Source organism: Brugia malayi (assembly GCF_000002995.4).
Source record: "Brugia malayi strain FR3 genome assembly, contig: Bm_v4_ChrX_scaffold_001, whole genome shotgun sequence".
Taxonomy (NCBI): domain Eukaryota; kingdom Metazoa; phylum Nematoda; class Chromadorea; order Rhabditida; family Onchocercidae; genus Brugia; species Brugia malayi.
Window position 1 is genome coordinate 10,317,102 of NW_025062479.1, and position 18,682 is coordinate 10,335,783.

Genomic DNA, 18,682 nt, shown 5'->3' on the forward strand with positions numbered 1-18,682 from the left:
AACTTGAAATTGGAAGTGAAAATTCTGGAATAGAAAGAAAATTTAGTACTTAAATATTCATTAATACAACATTGTATTTATCATTCGTTATGCTTAATTATTTGGAAACTAGAAGAGATTGTTTATTAATTCGTTTATGATTAATTGAAATATTACGTGAATATAAGTAACTTTTTATAAAAAGCGACTCAAATGTCACATTTGACAGTGAAGATTTACTCATAAATTTCAAACATAGCAAAGTATAAGAATTATATTACTGTAAATATTGAAATATTAGTTGGAAAAGATATAAAGATATATTACATAAAGAGATATCAAAACTGTAAAATATAGAAAATTTCTATAAACTGCAAAAATAGATGTATGAAATTAAAAAAGACTACCTTCCTAGAGACCTATAAATTTAATTAGTTTCACGGCTTTTTTTTCCTTTTATGTGTTTCAAAATTAGTATCTTCATTTGAATATTTGCTTATTTAAATCTACAGTCTAATAAAAAAAGAAAATCATCTGAATAATATTAAAAACCTATAAAATAAATTATCAATTTCGAGCAAAACATGGATATGCTGAAAAATATTAATGTGCAAATACACATTACAACTTTTTGCTGCATGACTACAGTTGAACCAATTAGAATAAATGATATTAGAAAATAAAACAAGAAAAAAAAGGCACACTAATCAGGTATAATGTCGTAGTGGGATTAGTTTTGTCATTTCTTCTTCCACGATTGGCAAATAATTATAAATAAAATCTGGATTTAATATATTGTTTCGTACCTAGAAGATTAAGATGTAATACTAAAATTCGATGAAGAAAACCAAAAGATTAATTATAACGGAATAAATCAAAACCCCTCAGCCTCAAAAATTCCATCTTTTTTCCAAATTATTTCATTTAGGAAAAAATACCACTGGTGATGAATTGGCCCATTTAAGTTCACGATGTGTCCATTTTCTCAAAAATGTGTCTGAATCAAGGTCCTTATAAAGTCTTGTATCACAGATGCGAACCAAAACATGATCGATTCGAAGATAAAAACGACAGAGAAGAAATAAGCAGGTTGGCATGGCTCTCAAACGTATGCTCATCTGGAAGATACAATGTTTAAAAAGTACTGCTAGTATTTGTTTAAAATACAAAATTAATATACGACAAACAAAAATGTACTTATGTCAATTTTTTAGATAATGTCAAAAATTCAGACTAAAATGCTGAACAGAAAATTTCATTATAATTTCTATTCCCGATTCTTTCTTAAAGAGATAAAATTGAATAATAATATATTTTCATTTTAAAGAAAAAAGTAAATCTTCAGTTAACACACCTTTGATGATCCATTATCAGCTAATTCATCTTCATAGAGTATCAGCTGTGAATAAAAACTAATCGGATCACGACGTTTCAGCTTTTCTATCGAAAACGTTTCTTTGGTTGGTACTGCCTAAAACGAACTTGTGAATTTTTTTTAAAATATTAAAACAACATCAAATTTCTTAAATCAACTTAAAAAACATGTTAGGAATTTTTCTTTTTGACCAGTTAAGATGAAAGATGGAGAAGTGATCAAAAACATGGAAGGGATAATACCATATAACCTTCCACGGTCCCTTTGTAATTACTTGTGTAAGTCCAATCAAACGGTTGACTATTTCGTTGCAAATGATTCACATCACTTATTGATTGCTCCCATTTCTCGCTTGGTCCAATCTTTTAATAGTAAATTATTGTACATTATAAATTGGAAGTTGTATTTTATGTTAATTCCATCATCAGTATTTGTGATATGCTTACACTGTTAATTTTAATCTACTCATTAATAAGATGATTAAATGGATAAGAACAGAATGATTTGGTTGTTTAATCAAACTTCATTAAAATCATACGCAACATCATTTCGGATGCTGAGGTGAAATTTTAATAGAAATGTAAATTGACGGAGAAAATTAATATTTCAGAAATTATTTTACTTTCACATCGGGATATGAAGTGGTGTCGACAAATTTTAACGCATCAAAAGCATTAAAACTTATTCGCAACTCTGGTTCATCCGGATATGCAATAATTACCGAATTATTTGGAAATATCATATCCGGTAAATGTGGTAGCTTTAGCATATGAGTATATTCACAAACCTAAACTATGAAAATGTTATTTTTCTTTTTCAATATTATTTCTTTACTATGAATAGTAATATAAATAATACAACCTGACATTTTGAACAATAGTTATTGACTGCTTCGGGATGATAGCATTGTGATGAAAGAATATGATCACGAGTAACAGTCACACTGAGATCACCAAAAACGAATTCCTCCTGCACCCAAAATCACATTCAATGAATAGAAGCGCATCTTTTTCCTTTTTTTTTATTATTCAGATAATGAAACAAACCTTAACAATAGTGTCATCCATTGCTTTCATTAATTTATTAGCCACATTTGACCCACCACGTAAGTAGATTCGTCGTTCCTGGTTTGCATTCATAATGCAAGTAGTTCAGAAAAGTATTATATGCCACCCTATCGTAATGATGATCAACCACAACTGAATGACACTGAATAATCCAAAATAAGAATTTAATATTCTCATGTATTCTGGACCAATATTACAAATGTAAACTTACTACATATTCGCGGAACAATTTTGGAATGTTCTAGAAAATTACTCATCATATATACATAAACCATTCGACCTATAACTATGTATTTAATCGAAGGGATTACCTTGCTTCAAAAAATACGATATGAATGATAAAAGTTGAAATGGCGTTCTCTATTCTCATTTTGCTTGCTTAATTAAGCGATGCATAATAAACATTTAAGGAGAACATGATTTGTTTAAAAAAAAGAAAATGAAGAAATGACTATGCACTGAAAATCAGCAGGTTGTTTTATATCTTTGTTTGATAATTTTGTATCGTAACATTTGCTTCATTTATTTCTGTTTCTCAATCGTGATGTGCACACATAGAAGTGAAATCTTTTTTTTCATCATAAAATCATTATCATGACCACTAAGCAAAAGAAATGGTGATATTCATGCGCATGACTGAGGCATTCTTTTCACGAAAGTATATGTATTGGAAAAAAAAGGTAATCCATATATTTCTCAATAAGAATATCGCCAATTATGGCAATTTGAGCTTAGCATAAAGAACGAGACTAAAAAAGGCCCGATGATGGTGAATGCACTTTTCCTATATCCTATAATTTAAAATTTTTTTGCTTCTTTAATTATTTATTTTTCTCATTACCTAAACCGACAGATTTCTTCCATTTCCTAAATAAATATTTAAATTAAGGTGCACAAAACAGAAAGTATAGATAAGAATTTGTTACAGGCGAGTAAAATGTATTGGACAAAACTGCATGGAAATAAAATAGTGATAAGTGCCTCCTCCTTTTCCCCTGTTATTTCCACTGATTAGGAATCTTTTTTTTTCAGGAATTTATTCAATTCTGGATATTTCTCAGGTTCGAATTTCTCATCGTTTGCTACTCGCTGTCGTACCAAATCATCAAATTCATTCTGCAGTACATCTGCTGCTTCAGCCGAAGTGGGAACCTAAAATGTTCAGTGTATATCAGTGGCACTCTTATTTACACAATTCCATAACCGTTTTTACAAAATTTTGATTGATAAAATTCATATTCTCATTCACATAAAGTTTTGTTTAATACTTGTGCAGAAAGCTGCAATCTGATTCCTTCCAAAAAGAATTTGATTGATTTTTAAAAAAACATGTTGTAGGACATACATCTGCAGATGTAAAACCAGAACTAGACATAGCTTCCTCCAAAGATCTCTTGACGGCAGAAGACACCATACCATCCGAAGAGCCTTCTGTAGTTACCTTCATTCCCTTAAATAAAACTACAGATGATACCTTGACTTTACAATATGGCTAGCTTCTGACAATGTTACTTTAAAAATTAAAGATCCTAAGCACAAATATTTGTATAAGACCAGAAAACATTAAATCAGTTGTCCCTCTGAATTCCAGTAGTGTTGAGAATCAAACAAAGCCTGGCAAAAAAAAAAAAAAAAAAAAAAAAAAAAACATTATTACTGTTTGTAATGAACCTTTCTCTTTGTTGAAGAACCACCTAAATAAGCATCACTAAATGCTTTTACATTTCTAGGTACTGAATGATTCTTATCATCTTGAATTACGGAGACCCAATCCTGAAAATATCGATGCTCACTTTTCTTTAACAGGAGTAATTAATAGCTGCGCAATCCATCACTCCTACAAAACAGCATTCAACAAAAATAATGATTAAAACTTCTCAATAGCTTATTGAATATATAACGCTAAAAACTTTTTTCATTATTATTATGAATAAATAACGCTAAAAACTTATAAAAAAGAAAATGATGAAAATTAGTCAAAAATTTCAATTAATTTACAGTATTACTTTCTCTAGTTCCATGTCTGTTTCTACCATGGAAAGAATTTTAAGGACGCTATTCTTACACTCTTACTCCCCTAGTCTAAATGTTCCTTTAACAGATCATAAACAGATGTTTAATGTTTGAAAAGTCTTCAATCCATGATTCCAGAATGATTATTCAAGAAAGGTAAACCTTTGGTAAAATAGACATCCAGCTACCACCTGGTACAGTCTCTTGCGCATCTTGTACCTTTGGATTATCCGATTTTTTATCTTTATCATCTTTTTCTTTACCCGACTAAAAATAATGATGTTATATAATCTAGAAAAATGTTTAGAGAGAAAACAGTTAAATCTTATTAAAATATTAAATTAAATTTTTATTTCAAAATCTACTGAACTAACCTCATCGCATTTAAAAGAGGAATCCGATGATACACACCCAACTTCACTGTTTGTAGTAAAACTGGTCGATTCAGCTGTTTGATCATTTATAGTAAAACTGCTCGATTCAGCTGTTTGATCATCTAAACTTTTGCGCATTAATTTCAATCTTTTAAATCATAATGTCTGAAGGAATTCAGCTGGATATCCCACCGGAAAACTACAATATCAGAGTTAAGAATACCGAAGCATAATGGAGATATTTTTAAAAGTTTCATGTTGGTCCAGACACTTGTCCTATCAGTAAATCGATCCAAATTTTAGATGATTTAATTGATAGACTGATGGAGTGAAAAGTTATACTAGTTAACACCATGTATTTCTTTCATGATATTAATGCACAACCAAATCTGGCAAGTAGTAAGCTCAAATCATGAACCAAGAACTTCCAATGTACTCACTGCATTGAACAACAAAAAAAAAAAAAAAAAAAAGAAAAAAAAAAGTAATACCTTCATTTGCAAGAACAATATCTTCCATCATGTCATGAACAGTGAAAGGAGTTTCCCGACGCAATAAAAGCCTTATATGAGACATACTCATCTGTGCCATTGAAACTGACAGATGTTGCTCGGTGATTCTTGTAGGTGTTTCCTGAAAAATTACGAAACTAAAAATGATATAAAGAAATACAACAATAAAGATAATATTAACATGATTCACAGTAATGATAGTTGCATTAAAGTACAGATAGTTTAAATTTTGAGAAATAACCATAAAACGAAGCAGAAGGTTCTCATAGTCGTAAGGCTGGCCCTTCATTGACAAATTTGTTAGCAGAACAGCTCGATAAACATAAGCTGTGAACATATCGACAATGGTTTTCGAGTATTCTTCCGGCGTTAGATCTAATGATAAATTGTTAGCGTGACATTGTTTCATAATTTGAACAAAAGCAACTCGTCGAGGTAGAAAAAAAAGTTGCCAAATTCAGTAAAAGTATTAAGTCAATATTTACCATCATCGGTACGCATCAAATGGCGCAAGAATTCTTCTACAATTCGCTTTTCCAAACGTAAAACACTGGCAACTAGATCTACTCGACCAACGCCATCAACATCCGCGTAACGATGAACATCACTATATGCAAGAAAACGATCCAACTTCTCTTCTGCTAACGCTACACGTTCAGCAGCATTTTTAAGATCTATAAAATCCTAACATTTTTCAACAGTAGAAAATGAACTCATTCTACAAATCGACTCCACTGTTTTGAAAACTGCAGATAAGATTAGGCATAAGGAAAATATCTGAGTTATATACTGACTGGAATAATCCCTATATACTTAGCCGAAGATAGGTTCAACATAGAGGAGTATGAAACAGCTACACACTCTCAGTGGTCATATCGCAACACCGACAACATATAGTCAGTATTTCCAACGTCAATGACATGAAGCAGTAACAAATAAAACCTTCATCAGATGGTCGGCAGTTGTCATTGAATACATTCTGAATCAAAAAATGACGCATTTGATGTCGATTTTTGCTTAAAGAAGAGAAATTTCCATTCAATATTTGCACAACTTCAGGAATTTGCAATATTTCGTATGCCAGTACCATAACCAAATTTACAAAGCCTGTAACAATGAGATAAACCAAGTGTTTTTAATCCAAGCAACAAGCAAGAGACAAAAAGAAATTGTGGACATGTGCAAAAGATGTTAAAATACTCCAGAAAAACAAACTGAACCTGTATCAAGGCGTGTAACTGGTTGTCCTATCTCACGCATCACTTGCGCAAGTGTTGTTGAACGGCCTGATTGCATCAAATCTGATAAAGTCCTTATCATTTCAATAATATTCAAATCATTTTCTGTTGAACTACCTGAAAATAAGGACGACTTGTGCATGCGATGAGAAATGGATAAAACTTTGACTAAACTTCAAACTGGTTCCAAGATATCCAAGCTGACCATTTCAATGCGATGGGTCAATAAGAAATGAGAAAAGCTTCCAGTATATCAAATTTTCCATATCGGCTCAATAAAACCTGATAGCATCATAGGTTACTTACCACTATGTCAAGACTAACAGGTTCCTAGTCCGTAGTATTTGTAACAGAAAATGGAAAAAACTCGTTTTGATAATGAATTAGTAATTAAGAGTCTAATAATGATACGTTAATATCAAAGTTTGCTCAGATTTCTTTTCTCTTATCCGTATATTAATTAAATGCTAGCAGTTTTAGCAAAGGAGATTATTTTTAAATAAAATTTGTCAAATTATTAGCGAGGATACCAAATAGCACTGTTATTTCGTCTCAATATTTTTTTAAAAACATTACCATCACCAGCAGCATTAGATGCCTCAGTTTCTGACGAAACACTTTCTTGGGTGGCATCAGTACGGTTAGCGTTTGAATCCTCCCCCAGGTTATCATCTCTCATCTGCATTTCTTGCGAAGGATCAAAAGCCTCCTGCAAGATTCAGTATGATTTCTTAAATATTGTGTTACTAGAAAACATCGATTTTCTATAAAAGTGAACAGCATAATTTGAGATGGTAAGCTTAGATTTTACCTTTCAGATCCTCTTACGTGTCTGGTATGTTTGAAGGCTTTTTTTAAACAAAAACAAGTAAAGTTGTAATAGAGCAATTTTACTTAAAAAAAAAAAAAAAAAATGAAGCTTATACATGTCTTAAATAAGAGAACATTAAAAAATGAGTAATCTTGTTCACTTACTTAAACGCTTCGTCCAAACCGCAACGAAAGAAACCCTACTTCACACTGACAAAGCATAAAACACTTACAATATCCACAGAATCTAATTCAATTGAACCTATTGGCGGGCCGGGAACTTCGAACCCATGTAGTGGTGTACTAATTACCGGTACCATACCATAATCTGTAAATGCAAGGAATTTTAAGCTTTCATTAAAAAATAAGATTTATTATAAAAGAGTTGAATTGTTTTTTAACATTAGCTGAAAAAATAAGTATTCTTACATTTCAAAAAAGAAAAAAAAATTATAGTAACATACTGGAAACATCATATTCGCCCTGCGAAGCATTCAAACGACGAGCAATATCAACATCTGCATCAGCTAAATTTGCAACTGCTCGTCTTAACATTGATGTAAGAACGTTTTTGAAATGTTCTGGGCGTTCAAAGAGAGCTTCCCCTCGTTGATTAACGGCAACATGAGCATCAGAATCTTGTATGCCTCTGACTTGATCCTACAACAAAAGTTGTTGAATGAAAATCAATATTGAATTATGAATGTAGTTTTGACGCAATATAGAAATCTATAGCACAATAAGACACTGTAAGAACTAACCCAACGACGTACTAGTGCTTCTACATCAGCAAATTCAGATGATTGGGGATCGAGACTTTCTTTATACCTTAATGTTGCCTGGAATGGAAAAAATAATTTACTCATTTTCCATTAAGACTGAAATGTTTCATTTGAGATGCAAAAATCTTGAAATTCTCTATTTAGGGCTAATGACAAGAAGATTGTGTTCGCGAAATTTAGTCATCAACAAGGATCTCTTTAAAAAAAAAAAAAGCTAAATAATATCTAAACTGATTTCTGAATGGAGTGCAAATTTATGCACTATAAGATGAGGCAAAAGCATAGATTGGTCTTGGTAGCTTAAATATAATCTAAAAAAGGCTTAACTGTGAACATTACCTGATACAAATCACTTATCAGTGTTTCATAGGCTGCCGAATTGTGAATATTTGCTCGAGGATTACATAAATTGCTTTGACAGTTCAAATGCGGGTCATTCGTATAAATTGTTGAGTCATTTGGATAATTAGGCCCAATAAACATATCATTTGAATGCTATAAAAACAAAAAAAAAAAAAAAATTCCTCAAATAATTCAATTAATTTCAATTCCTTCCTCACTTTTTAATGAATCTTTAAAGATTACAGTTTAAAAGAAACAAGCTCACTTCAGTCCTATTATAAGCTCACATTAGGCATTTTTTTTTTTTTTGCATGAATGTGCTCAGCAAAATTCGGCAAGGGATCAGAAGGATTCTACATATTAAATGCAGTCTAACAGAGGTTCGCTACAATATGAAAATTTAAAGATTTTGTAAAAGAAAAATGCCTGTAAAATACACACACCTCTAAACCTCCTTCTCTGTCTCCTCGATTGGTGTAAGTTCGTCGTGCCCACATAATATTACTTCTTAAAAGCACAGTACAATTCATTTCAGACTAATAAAGCAATCCATAATAGGTGCAAAGTATCAGATATGTGCAAATTTCGAGTAAAAACTATGTTACAAAAAACTTAAACAAAAAAAGATTAACATAAGATAGCTGCCAAATATACAAGTACATAAAATATACACACTGAAGCGAGTCGGGAATGTTCAGGATTCCCCAAATTACATTTCTGAAAAATCACCTATTTCTGCCTACAGACGGTATAATTCGCGGCAATCCGTTGACCTGAACATGCACACCGTTTTCACCCACTGCAGCCGTCGCAGCTTGCATTGCAGCATCAAGGGCACGACGAGCCGCCTGAGTCGTAAAGAAAAGAAAAATAAAAAATTTGTTTTATAAGGTGATAAACCGTACCAGTTTTAATCCTTTCAATAAAATAATGTTCTACATCAAATAAGAAATGTCATAATCACCTCGGTATTTGCCGGTCCATTTGTACGCACGATCACTTGTCCAACGATTCCCGGACCATGGAATGCAGGAGTTGACGAGCCTAAGAAGGCACGTGCCGAAGGCTGCATCTGACCTGACTGCCCAGACTGCTGATGACTATGCACACTGAACGCTGGATGTCGTCGACGACTAGCATTTGCACCAGTCTGAGTACTAGATAGTGCTGCAACAATACATTCCAGTATTTTAAACAGATCCTAATCTATGATGAAAATTGCATTTTTTATAAAAATGGTTTCTCTGCAAACTGCACTGCTCGCCATTAAAAAGCACTGAAATATTTCATAACTTCGCAGTACAGTGAATGTTAAATCAAACATAATCAATAAACGTCATTAACGTCTACTAACTCGTTATCACTAATTTAAATTGCGTCGTTGATGATTTTTAAAAAAAAGTAATGAAATAATAGTTAAGCTTCTCAAAATCTAAAATGATTTCCAAAAATAAAGTGGACAAAAAGAAAAAATATGACGAATACAGTTCATCGTGTCGGCCATTTTCATGCTCAACTAATAATGATGTATGCTTTTTACCAGTTTGCACAGATGTCATGTTCCCCAACGCATTTGGCAATATATTTCGGATGAAATTCTGGATACCACCACGAACAGCAGTATTCATTGCTCCATCTATATTTGAAGAGAAGGCTGAATATAGAAAACTTATGATAAGGAAAAACGATCAACGGTATCAAATGTGCCTCTCTTACTATCTCAGCATGTAAATTTTGAAATATGTTGAACAGAAAACAAAAATCTCTACACAGAAAGTTATAGGAAAACTAAGTCAGAAATTCTTCTAATGATGTATAAACAGCAAAAGAGGAAAGTAATTGAATTTTTGTTACGATTATAAAAATTACTAACCAAACTGTGCTTGATTTCCTGCAGAATTAGAGGAAACAGACTGGCCATTAGGATTCTCTCGTTCTGTTTGATTGGCATTTAAATTGAATGTTTCAGAGGTTTCCATACGCACTCCAGAATGTGCATTAGGTGCTACATGTAATCGAGCACTTTGTACATGAACTGGACCTGAAGTAACAATTTTTCAACTTCTACTCATTACAATTCTGGCAAATAAAAAAAAAAAAAGTTCACTCACCTGAAGACACGAATGGCATACGATTTCCCCCAGCAGTAATGTCTGGAACTGTAATAATTGTTGGTGCTCGAATTGTGGGATTTAAAACTGGATATGATCGTAATTGATTACCTCTCATAGACTGAGATAAACGAAAAGCTCGTGATTGACTCGCATTTTGAACTTCACAGCATAAAAAGTAAACGGTCAGCTTATATCAGTCAAAAGAAAATTTCTGCCTGAGCTTCATTCTTTATTTCAATTCATAGAACCGCTTTCTCTTTTAAAATAATTACTGCAACTACAAAAATCTTTTGATGTTCACAATGTAAATAATGTTATATTTAGAAGCATATTAAAAAACAGTTACCTATGTGATGAATATTGATGTTACCATCAGCAGGCTGTTGACCTCCCTCAGATACTGATCTGTCTCGAGAACTCTGCTCATTTTGTGCAGCAAATACCAAAGTAAGGATAATCTGCAATTTAATTTTTTCGATAACTTAAAGAACTAATCCTTACATCTTTTGGTTACATTTCACTAACAACTACGTTTTGCTTGAATGTGATCATGATGTACTTTTACCTCAGTTGTTGGATCTTCATGGCGTTCCATAGCGCTTGGTTCCAAAGGCGCGTCAGGATCCGAATAATTAATGAAGATATCGGAGATTGAATGGTAGGCATGCGAAAGACGGTGCAGAACACGTCGAAAATTTTCTTGAAAACATAATGCGATACATCTGGCACGCTAAAAAACATACAGAGAAATAGAACACTGCTTACATGTTTCGAAAACAAAAGTACTTATAAACTCTTACGAAAATGCAAAGAAAGACTTCTATTTTCTTAAGAACTGGTTTCATTCATATCTGCTGACGGAACAAAAAAAGGTTCCACATACCAAGGATGCATAAAACTTACGTTATTTGGCATATTGTTTCGTTTAACAATCATGTCATGATAATGCTTTAGATGGTAATTTGCCAGATTTTGTACTCCTAGTATTCGTCGAAGTAATACCGTGTAATCATTTGGTGTGGCATTTCTAAAAACTTTAATGAAATCATAAAAACATTCAATGGATATTCAAACTTAAGACAGAAAAAAGACATTTAGCACCAAAGAAATCAACAACGCAATATCATGTATGTTGTGGACGTTCTTAAGATTTAGAATAAGACATGGATATTACAAACAGTCTAGCGTAACAGTTTCAGTAAGTTGGTTCAACAGAAAATGTTGTGTACCGCCAAAACACTGCTTATAAAAATCACACAGAGGTTCTAATGTATTTGGAATCTCAAGTTATTAATCAAAGTAACCTTAAAACCACAAGTTGGTGTGGGTTATTGTCCGGTGTTGAACTTGTTGTCTGAGTTTCATCTAAAAAATCTGCAGTCAGGAAAACAACGAGAAGTGAGAGCTGTACTGTCACAAAAAATGGTTGTTTTTGCAACATATCACTATCATGAGAAATACTGGTCACTCAGTGCAGGACGGCAATGGTAGAAATGCATATGCAATTGCAAACGGAGTGAAATCATGCAAGGATTCTTTAATTCTTTAAAATAGTTCAGAATAGTGGTTGCCAAATCATACCATTTAAAATTGTTGTTAACTATTTTGCTGATTCATTTGCTTTTGAAATTTTGTTTCAAACATTCTATAATAATGAAAAAAAAAAAAGAAAAAAAGAAAAAGAAAAAAAAAAAAACCTTCATCATCTAATTCTGAATCATCAGAGTTAATTGACAAATCTGAAAAGTATTTAAGTATGGATAAACAACAGTTTTTAACAATAACCCCAGGTAATTGAGTTAATTATGCAGTAAATTGTCGGATAGCCCACCGCAAAACACCAAGCCATATAAATCCAATTTTTTAACAATATTGAGGCAATAATTCAATGTAAAGGTGACTACTCGTTTATCAGGTACCTAATATGTTTATTTTCTGGTACAAGAGAAATTACGATCTTAAAATCTTGAAATAATAAATGCCTGCACGGTGAATATGAAGTACTTCCTCTAATTCCAAAACTGTTTCACCAAATTTTGTACGTTCGAAATCATTTCTTAAGGGAGGCATAACGCGTTCATAACCCTCAGCCATTAACGATAAAAATGGCTCCTTCTGAAAAAAAAATTTTTTTTTTGTTTATTTAAAAAAATTTTTAATAACATTTATTTTCAAACATTTCATTAATACAATGCAGGTTTAAAATTTTCGACAAAATTACTAGTACCACCTCAATTATCTAGTTACTAAGAAATGTACGTCTACTAGTGATAACAGTTATCTGTCGTCTGAATAGATCACTTCTGTCATGATTCTTCTATAACAAAAACTTTTACCTCAAGAAGTTGTAAGGTACGCTCGCTGCGGCTTAATCCATCAGAGATGAAATTAATTCGACTGAGTGCTCCAGAATTCATATGACGTACATTAGCACCTCGAATATGTACTCGCAATGTCAAATCACCAGATCGCGGTGTGTTTTCCTGAGTTTCTACATCAACTGAAGTGCGATCAAAGACAGCACCTAACACATTTGAAAGCGCCTCTCTTACTAACTCCTACAAACAAACAACTGTACAGCCAAATTAGATTACATATAGAATTAGATATTACTATATTAATCATAAAATTAGAAACAATCTTGCGGTAAGATCAAGCATATTTTCCTAGATCAAAATTATTATTTTGGAAATTACTAGTACACCACAGAAACTAACCGTTGTGCTACCTGCATCCTGAAATACAGAATTGCGTATGATAACCATTTCACCATTTATCACATTAACTCGCGCGTTTTCAATGTGCTCATCATTGCTACCATGTCCGAGATCAGAGAGCTGCGAATTCAGTCCAGATGGAGGACCACTGCAAAAAAAAAATTCAATCACTTTACCCTCCCAACAAGCACATACAACAAGTTACATTTGCAGTATAATTTCTTCATCTTCAAAAGTGACATTTTCAAAATACGCCAAAAAAAAAGTTACGCGTTGGCTGGACGCTCCACCATGTGAAGTGTTAATCCGTCTGTAATACCATAGTCCTTCAGAAGTCGATCATTGCTCAAAAGTGGATGTCCTTGAAAAATCAGCCGTTGTCTCGATTCCAAAATACCCATCTTCTCCTCTATTACTTTCCGCAAAGTACCGAGACTTGCCTTAAATCCAGTGAAGATATTCACAACTTAAAAAACGAAAAAAAAAAAAAATAAATAAATAAATACCTAGGCCACTTCTCTTTGCTGAAGAATAAACAGCAACTTACATCATCTGCAATGTCGAGTTCTTCATCTTTTCGATCCAACGTCTTCACTCTGATTCTCATGACTGAAATTCAAGTTTGCTTTGTGAAAGAAGAGAACAATAGAAATGAAGTGATTACCATTTTTTAAGCAAGTCTTCTTCCTTTTTTCTTTTAAAATCAGAGTATTTTAAAACTATACTTGAACAGAAATTAATAGAAGAAATTTCAACTGTAAATTCACCACAAATTTAGGGAAACTTCCCAGCCAATGTTAAACGGTATACTAATTGCCATGCAACTTAAATAATGTATGTCAATCAGTTTGAAGCAGATGTACCACAGAACAATCAACCTGGATAAAGTAGTCAATAGTCTTCAAAGTCCCAAGACATATCCCTCATTCCCTCCCATTTGAAATATTATAACGCATGCAGAAGCTAAACCAACCTCTCAAGAAGTGAAATAGAAAACCTTCTGAGCAATTTCTAGGAAAAATCAATCTAAAAAAAACTTTACTCCAAGCTCCATCTGATGACTGTAAATTTGCATATTTTCAATCAATAATATACCTTTAAAATTTGCATAATTTATATGCTGTTATTTTCACTTCTGTCTACTTCCTTTATTTCTATATCTTGCTATTTAGTTGTATTAACATTAGAGTGCAATATCAAGAAAACCATCATTCAAGCAAGGAAAATCATATATATTTTCATGATTTATCACAGCTAACAAGTTTGAATTCTAACTTCACAATTGTACAGTACTACTTTTATCAAAATTACTTTGGATACTTTTTCACATACGATTTCATGCAACCGTTTAACTAATTAAGTATGACTTTCTACCAGCAAATTAAATTCACATCATAACTAAATCAACATTTACACTTTACACCTAACTTCCATCTAACTGACGTTATCGACCCAAACACCATCCCTCTATGTATTTTCTAGGTTTCCTCACTATCATGATCAGTAGTCATTTCGCGGCTGGACGATGCCTTTTTCTAAGATGCAAGCAATGGATAATTAAGTGATGTACGTGAATGGAAGGGTGGTGGGGGGAGGATTTGTTGGATGGAGTATAGCGGAGCAAGAATTTTGAAAGGAGGGAATTGTTAGGTGGGTACAGGGAAGTAGGAATTGTCAAGCTGAGTACTGAAAAAGCGGAACTGTAGAGCGGGAGAAAACATAGTTTAGTGCTTAATTACTACTAATACTGTAAATGTTGATAATTGGTGGCGAAATTGTGATTGTAACTGTTGATAACGGATTACTGGTAATGAAAAAGGAAAAAATTGCAAAGAGAGAAGCGACGACAAAATTTAGAGACATCGAACGATCGAACCATAGAAGACAATTATTGTTGCTTTTTTCTTTTTTCCTTTATTTCGTTTTGTTTTGTTTTATTTTTTAAAATTTTGATTACTAATTAAAATTTATCATTATGAATTGCAGATTTAACGTATCTTTGTTATGATTTTAAAAATATGATCATAAATATAAAATTTTCGATTAAGCTTCAAATAATATTTATTTAAACCACTTAAGACTATTTTGTTTATTTTACTCTTCTTGATATGAGAGAGAAGTTGTAAAAAAACTGTCAAAAAAATTTTTTTCTTGATTTTTTTTTTTTGAAACTAGAAGCTAGTGAAATAGATTAGAATGTTATTGTAATACGGCGATGTAAACTTTCACGATTGATGAATTAAGTGAAAGAAATTGAAAATTTAGTTAAGTATTCATTACAACAAGACAACAACCTATGCTCAATTTGTTTCTCACTCGTTCTAGTTCATGTACTTTTGTTTATTCTTCAGCTTTCCCTTTTTTTTTTCTTACTTCCTTTCCGGGTATTTTAAAAGCATTTAATCGTAATGAAGTGGAGACTTTATGAATATTAAAAGAAATCGAATTAGGTAATAAAAAAAAAAATAAAAATAAAAATTAAGCACACATTCATCAATACAAAATACAAATAATTTATTTTACGAAAAAAATATTGAGGGAAAATAAAGAATTTTTTTTCTTTTTTTGTTGACAATCAATTTTGTTTCTTAAATTTGTATAATAGCATCACCTAGGTCAACTGCTGAATTCAACGAATTGATTTAGCAACTAATATTGCGGCTTCTTTTTTTTCAATTGCAGAGTTTAGTTGTGTCTGGCATATGATTATGTCAGCAGGAACAGATAACTCTTATGAGTGATTCAATTGATCCTTGTATTTTTAACTTTTCGACCCGTTTTTTTCTATCCTACATCTGTTCAATCTTTTTTGCTCTTCGTAAAGGTCACTGAATCATTGTGCACGATGATATTAATGAATTACTCTACAAATAAATTTATAAAAAATTACCGAATTTGAAAATGATCATAATTTGAAATGTGAATAAATATGCTAATAATCATAAAAAACATTAATAATATATTTTTAAATACACTTCTTCTCTCTGCCTTCTTGAGCGATATTCAAACTAACGATACCCATATTATAGATGTCATTGATGTATTCTTTTGGAATTTGATAATCGTCCACAATCCTACATTTCTGAAATGATTGCATTTCAGAAATAAAAATTGAAAAAAAGTCTTGAATTTTTCTTCCCTTCATATTTTGATTAGGATCAGAAATTTAAAAAAAAAAAAAAAAAGAAATCATATTTGTCTCACGATGTTGTCATCCAATCAAAAAGTTCACTCTATTCTTTTAAACCTTTTTTTCTTTTTTCTGCTCCAACTTTCAAACTATATGAAATGAAATAGAAGCATGGAAAGAAAATTTTAATTTAATATAAAAATGTGCAGTACTGAAAATAAGTTGATATAACCCATCCCAAAATATAAAATAATTAAATCCATACCACCGAATATTTTGCTGAAAAACTTACCGGATCGATAACACCATCATTACAGCTATGAGTAATGCGCAAATAAGGCTCAATACTGCCTATTTCATCTTCCTGTCCACTCACTTCAAAGCGTCCGTTTCGATCGGAATGAGTTGCAGAAAGTGAATCATCAGGGTCCCCTTTAAAATTTCATAACGAATCATAAAAAATGGTTTTTTAAACCAGTAAATTGATCAATTTATTTTTGAAAAAAACTGCTTTGTTAATTTCAAAATTTTTCTTTATCTGTCCAAATTGGTTACCAAAAATTGACTAAATTATAGATTAACTAATATTAAATAAAAAAAGAAATTTTTTCTTCACTACAATACATAATTATTTACTAAAAATCCAAATAAACAACTTCATAATTCAAAAAAATGAAAAATGAATTGAAAGAATTCATTTTTCGTTTTTTGTATAAAACTTTGGTATAAATTAAGTTAGCATTTATTTTTTGAATGAATGATGCAAATTTGTTGCATTTAGAAAAGATAAAGAAAAATTGTTTACGATAAATGATTTTGTATGATTCAGTTTTAGATCACATTTGTAATTTTCTTTTTTTTAAAATTTTTTTTTTAATTTTAACATTGTAAAATCAAATAATAGATTATTTACTGAAAGATATTGATAGATCTAAAATTAAAGCTAAAATTAAAAATTAAAGGCAGATTTAAGGTCTAAAAATTAATAGATCTGAAATTATAGATCTAAGAAATGAAATATGAAAGAAAATATAACATGTATCCGCTTCACGTAATTCAATATGAACATTAATAGCCGATTTATCACTGCATGCCACTTGTCCTCTTACTGTCATTGTTTGCATTTTGCAGTATGCAAACGCTACCAATAACAGTGTAAATCCTGTTACTTTTAATATTAGCATTTTTAATCTAAAATTTAATTCATTTGTTTAAAAAAAAAAGGAAGAAAAACTTTGATTTTGAATTCATTACAAATTTTTCACACATTCACAAATTTTAACATTATTTAATTTAGTCTACAAGAACCAAATATTTTATAGCCATTATTATTATTATTAGAAATAAAGTAACTTTTCTAACACATTGAAAAATCTTAAAATTATTTAATATGATCTACAAGAAACACATATTGCATAACTTACCATAAATAAATGAATTAAAAAAAAAAAGAGATACAAGTATAGGAAAAGTGAATGAATGAGAATTTAAATGAAATGATGAAAATTTTGCAATGGTAAATGAGAGCAATGAATTGTTGTTGAAAGAAACTAATGAGATTTGTTGATGAGAACAGCTGCTTTAACATTTAGGATGCCATTGGTGGAGTAAAGATGACTATGGCTTATCAGTTGCAAACTTTTCAACTGTAATGAAATTATTTCAAATCTTTTTTTTTTTTTTTTTTTTTTTTTGAACTGATTCAATTAAGCACATTTAAAAGCAAATTTTATTGATGAAAAACTTAATTTATTTTTTTTTTTAATGTGAGATTTATTTTTATGAAAATAAGAAAATCTCAGATTTTAATGTTTTTTTTTTTGCGAAATTTGTTAAATTCAGTTGATTTTTACATACGAAACTTTGATTTTGCTTACTTTCAATTTCGTTTCTTTTAATTTACGTTTTAAACTTAAATTTCAAAAATTTTTTCCTTTTAATTTTGTAGAGCAAATTTTACATTAGTAGTAAGTTTTTTTTATAGCTATGGTATACAGTTAAGGAAAAGAAACATACAGATTAAAGATTTATAATTCCAATCAATTTAAAAATGATAATTTAAACTTCTTTCTCCCGAGAAATTAAATAATTGAACCAAATTTAAGTTATCAAATGTTGAAATGTAATATATCTCTCACTGATTTTGTTATGTGATATAATAAAATGCCACCACTAACTGAAATTGAAGTATAACTTTTTTGTGAAATAAGCAAGCATTTTTTTCCTAAT

The 18,682-nt window shown here is 31.0% G+C and overlaps 3 protein-coding genes across 3 annotated transcripts; all 3 read right to left on the minus strand.

Moving 5' to 3' along the window:
* Positions 1–686: 686 nt before the first annotated feature.
* On the minus strand, positions 687–2,493 carry Bm7539 (TIP41-like family protein; the record flags this gene model as incomplete). The annotated part of the gene is made up of 7 exons (XM_001892725.1): positions 687–785; positions 918–1,097; positions 1,334–1,450; positions 1,597–1,716; positions 1,977–2,141; positions 2,216–2,323; positions 2,401–2,493. The coding sequence occupies 7 exons, from the start codon at positions 2,491–2,493 to the stop codon at positions 687–689; spliced, it is 882 nt and encodes a 293-aa protein (XP_001892760.1).
* Positions 2,494–3,432: 939 nt separating this feature from the next.
* Bm9345 (Ubiquitin family protein) lies at positions 3,433–13,930 on the minus strand (the record flags this gene model as incomplete). Its single annotated transcript, XM_043074359.1, has 31 exons — positions 3,433–3,573; positions 3,767–3,871; positions 4,093–4,194; positions 4,597–4,701; positions 4,809–4,930; positions 5,300–5,441; positions 5,562–5,695; positions 5,806–5,994; positions 6,263–6,427; positions 6,541–6,675; positions 7,135–7,267; positions 7,602–7,696; positions 7,833–8,028; positions 8,130–8,207; positions 8,490–8,645; positions 8,936–8,999; positions 9,222–9,340; positions 9,457–9,659; positions 10,033–10,146; positions 10,366–10,533; positions 10,604–10,765; positions 10,953–11,064; positions 11,172–11,336; positions 11,510–11,633; positions 11,911–11,971; positions 12,304–12,345; positions 12,589–12,721; positions 12,943–13,164; positions 13,324–13,471; positions 13,594–13,763; positions 13,871–13,930. 31 exons carry the CDS (start codon positions 13,928–13,930, stop codon positions 3,433–3,435), a joined length of 4,065 nt encoding a protein of 1,354 aa, XP_042930293.1.
* A 2,358-nt stretch (positions 13,931–16,288) lies between these two features.
* On the minus strand, positions 16,289–17,637 carry Bm9346 (Transthyretin-like family protein; the record flags this gene model as incomplete). Its single annotated transcript, XM_043074360.1, has 3 exons — positions 16,289–16,405; positions 16,746–16,885; positions 17,490–17,637. 3 exons carry the CDS (start codon positions 17,635–17,637, stop codon positions 16,289–16,291), a joined length of 405 nt encoding a protein of 134 aa, XP_042930294.1.
* Positions 17,638–18,682: the final 1,045 nt, after the last annotated feature.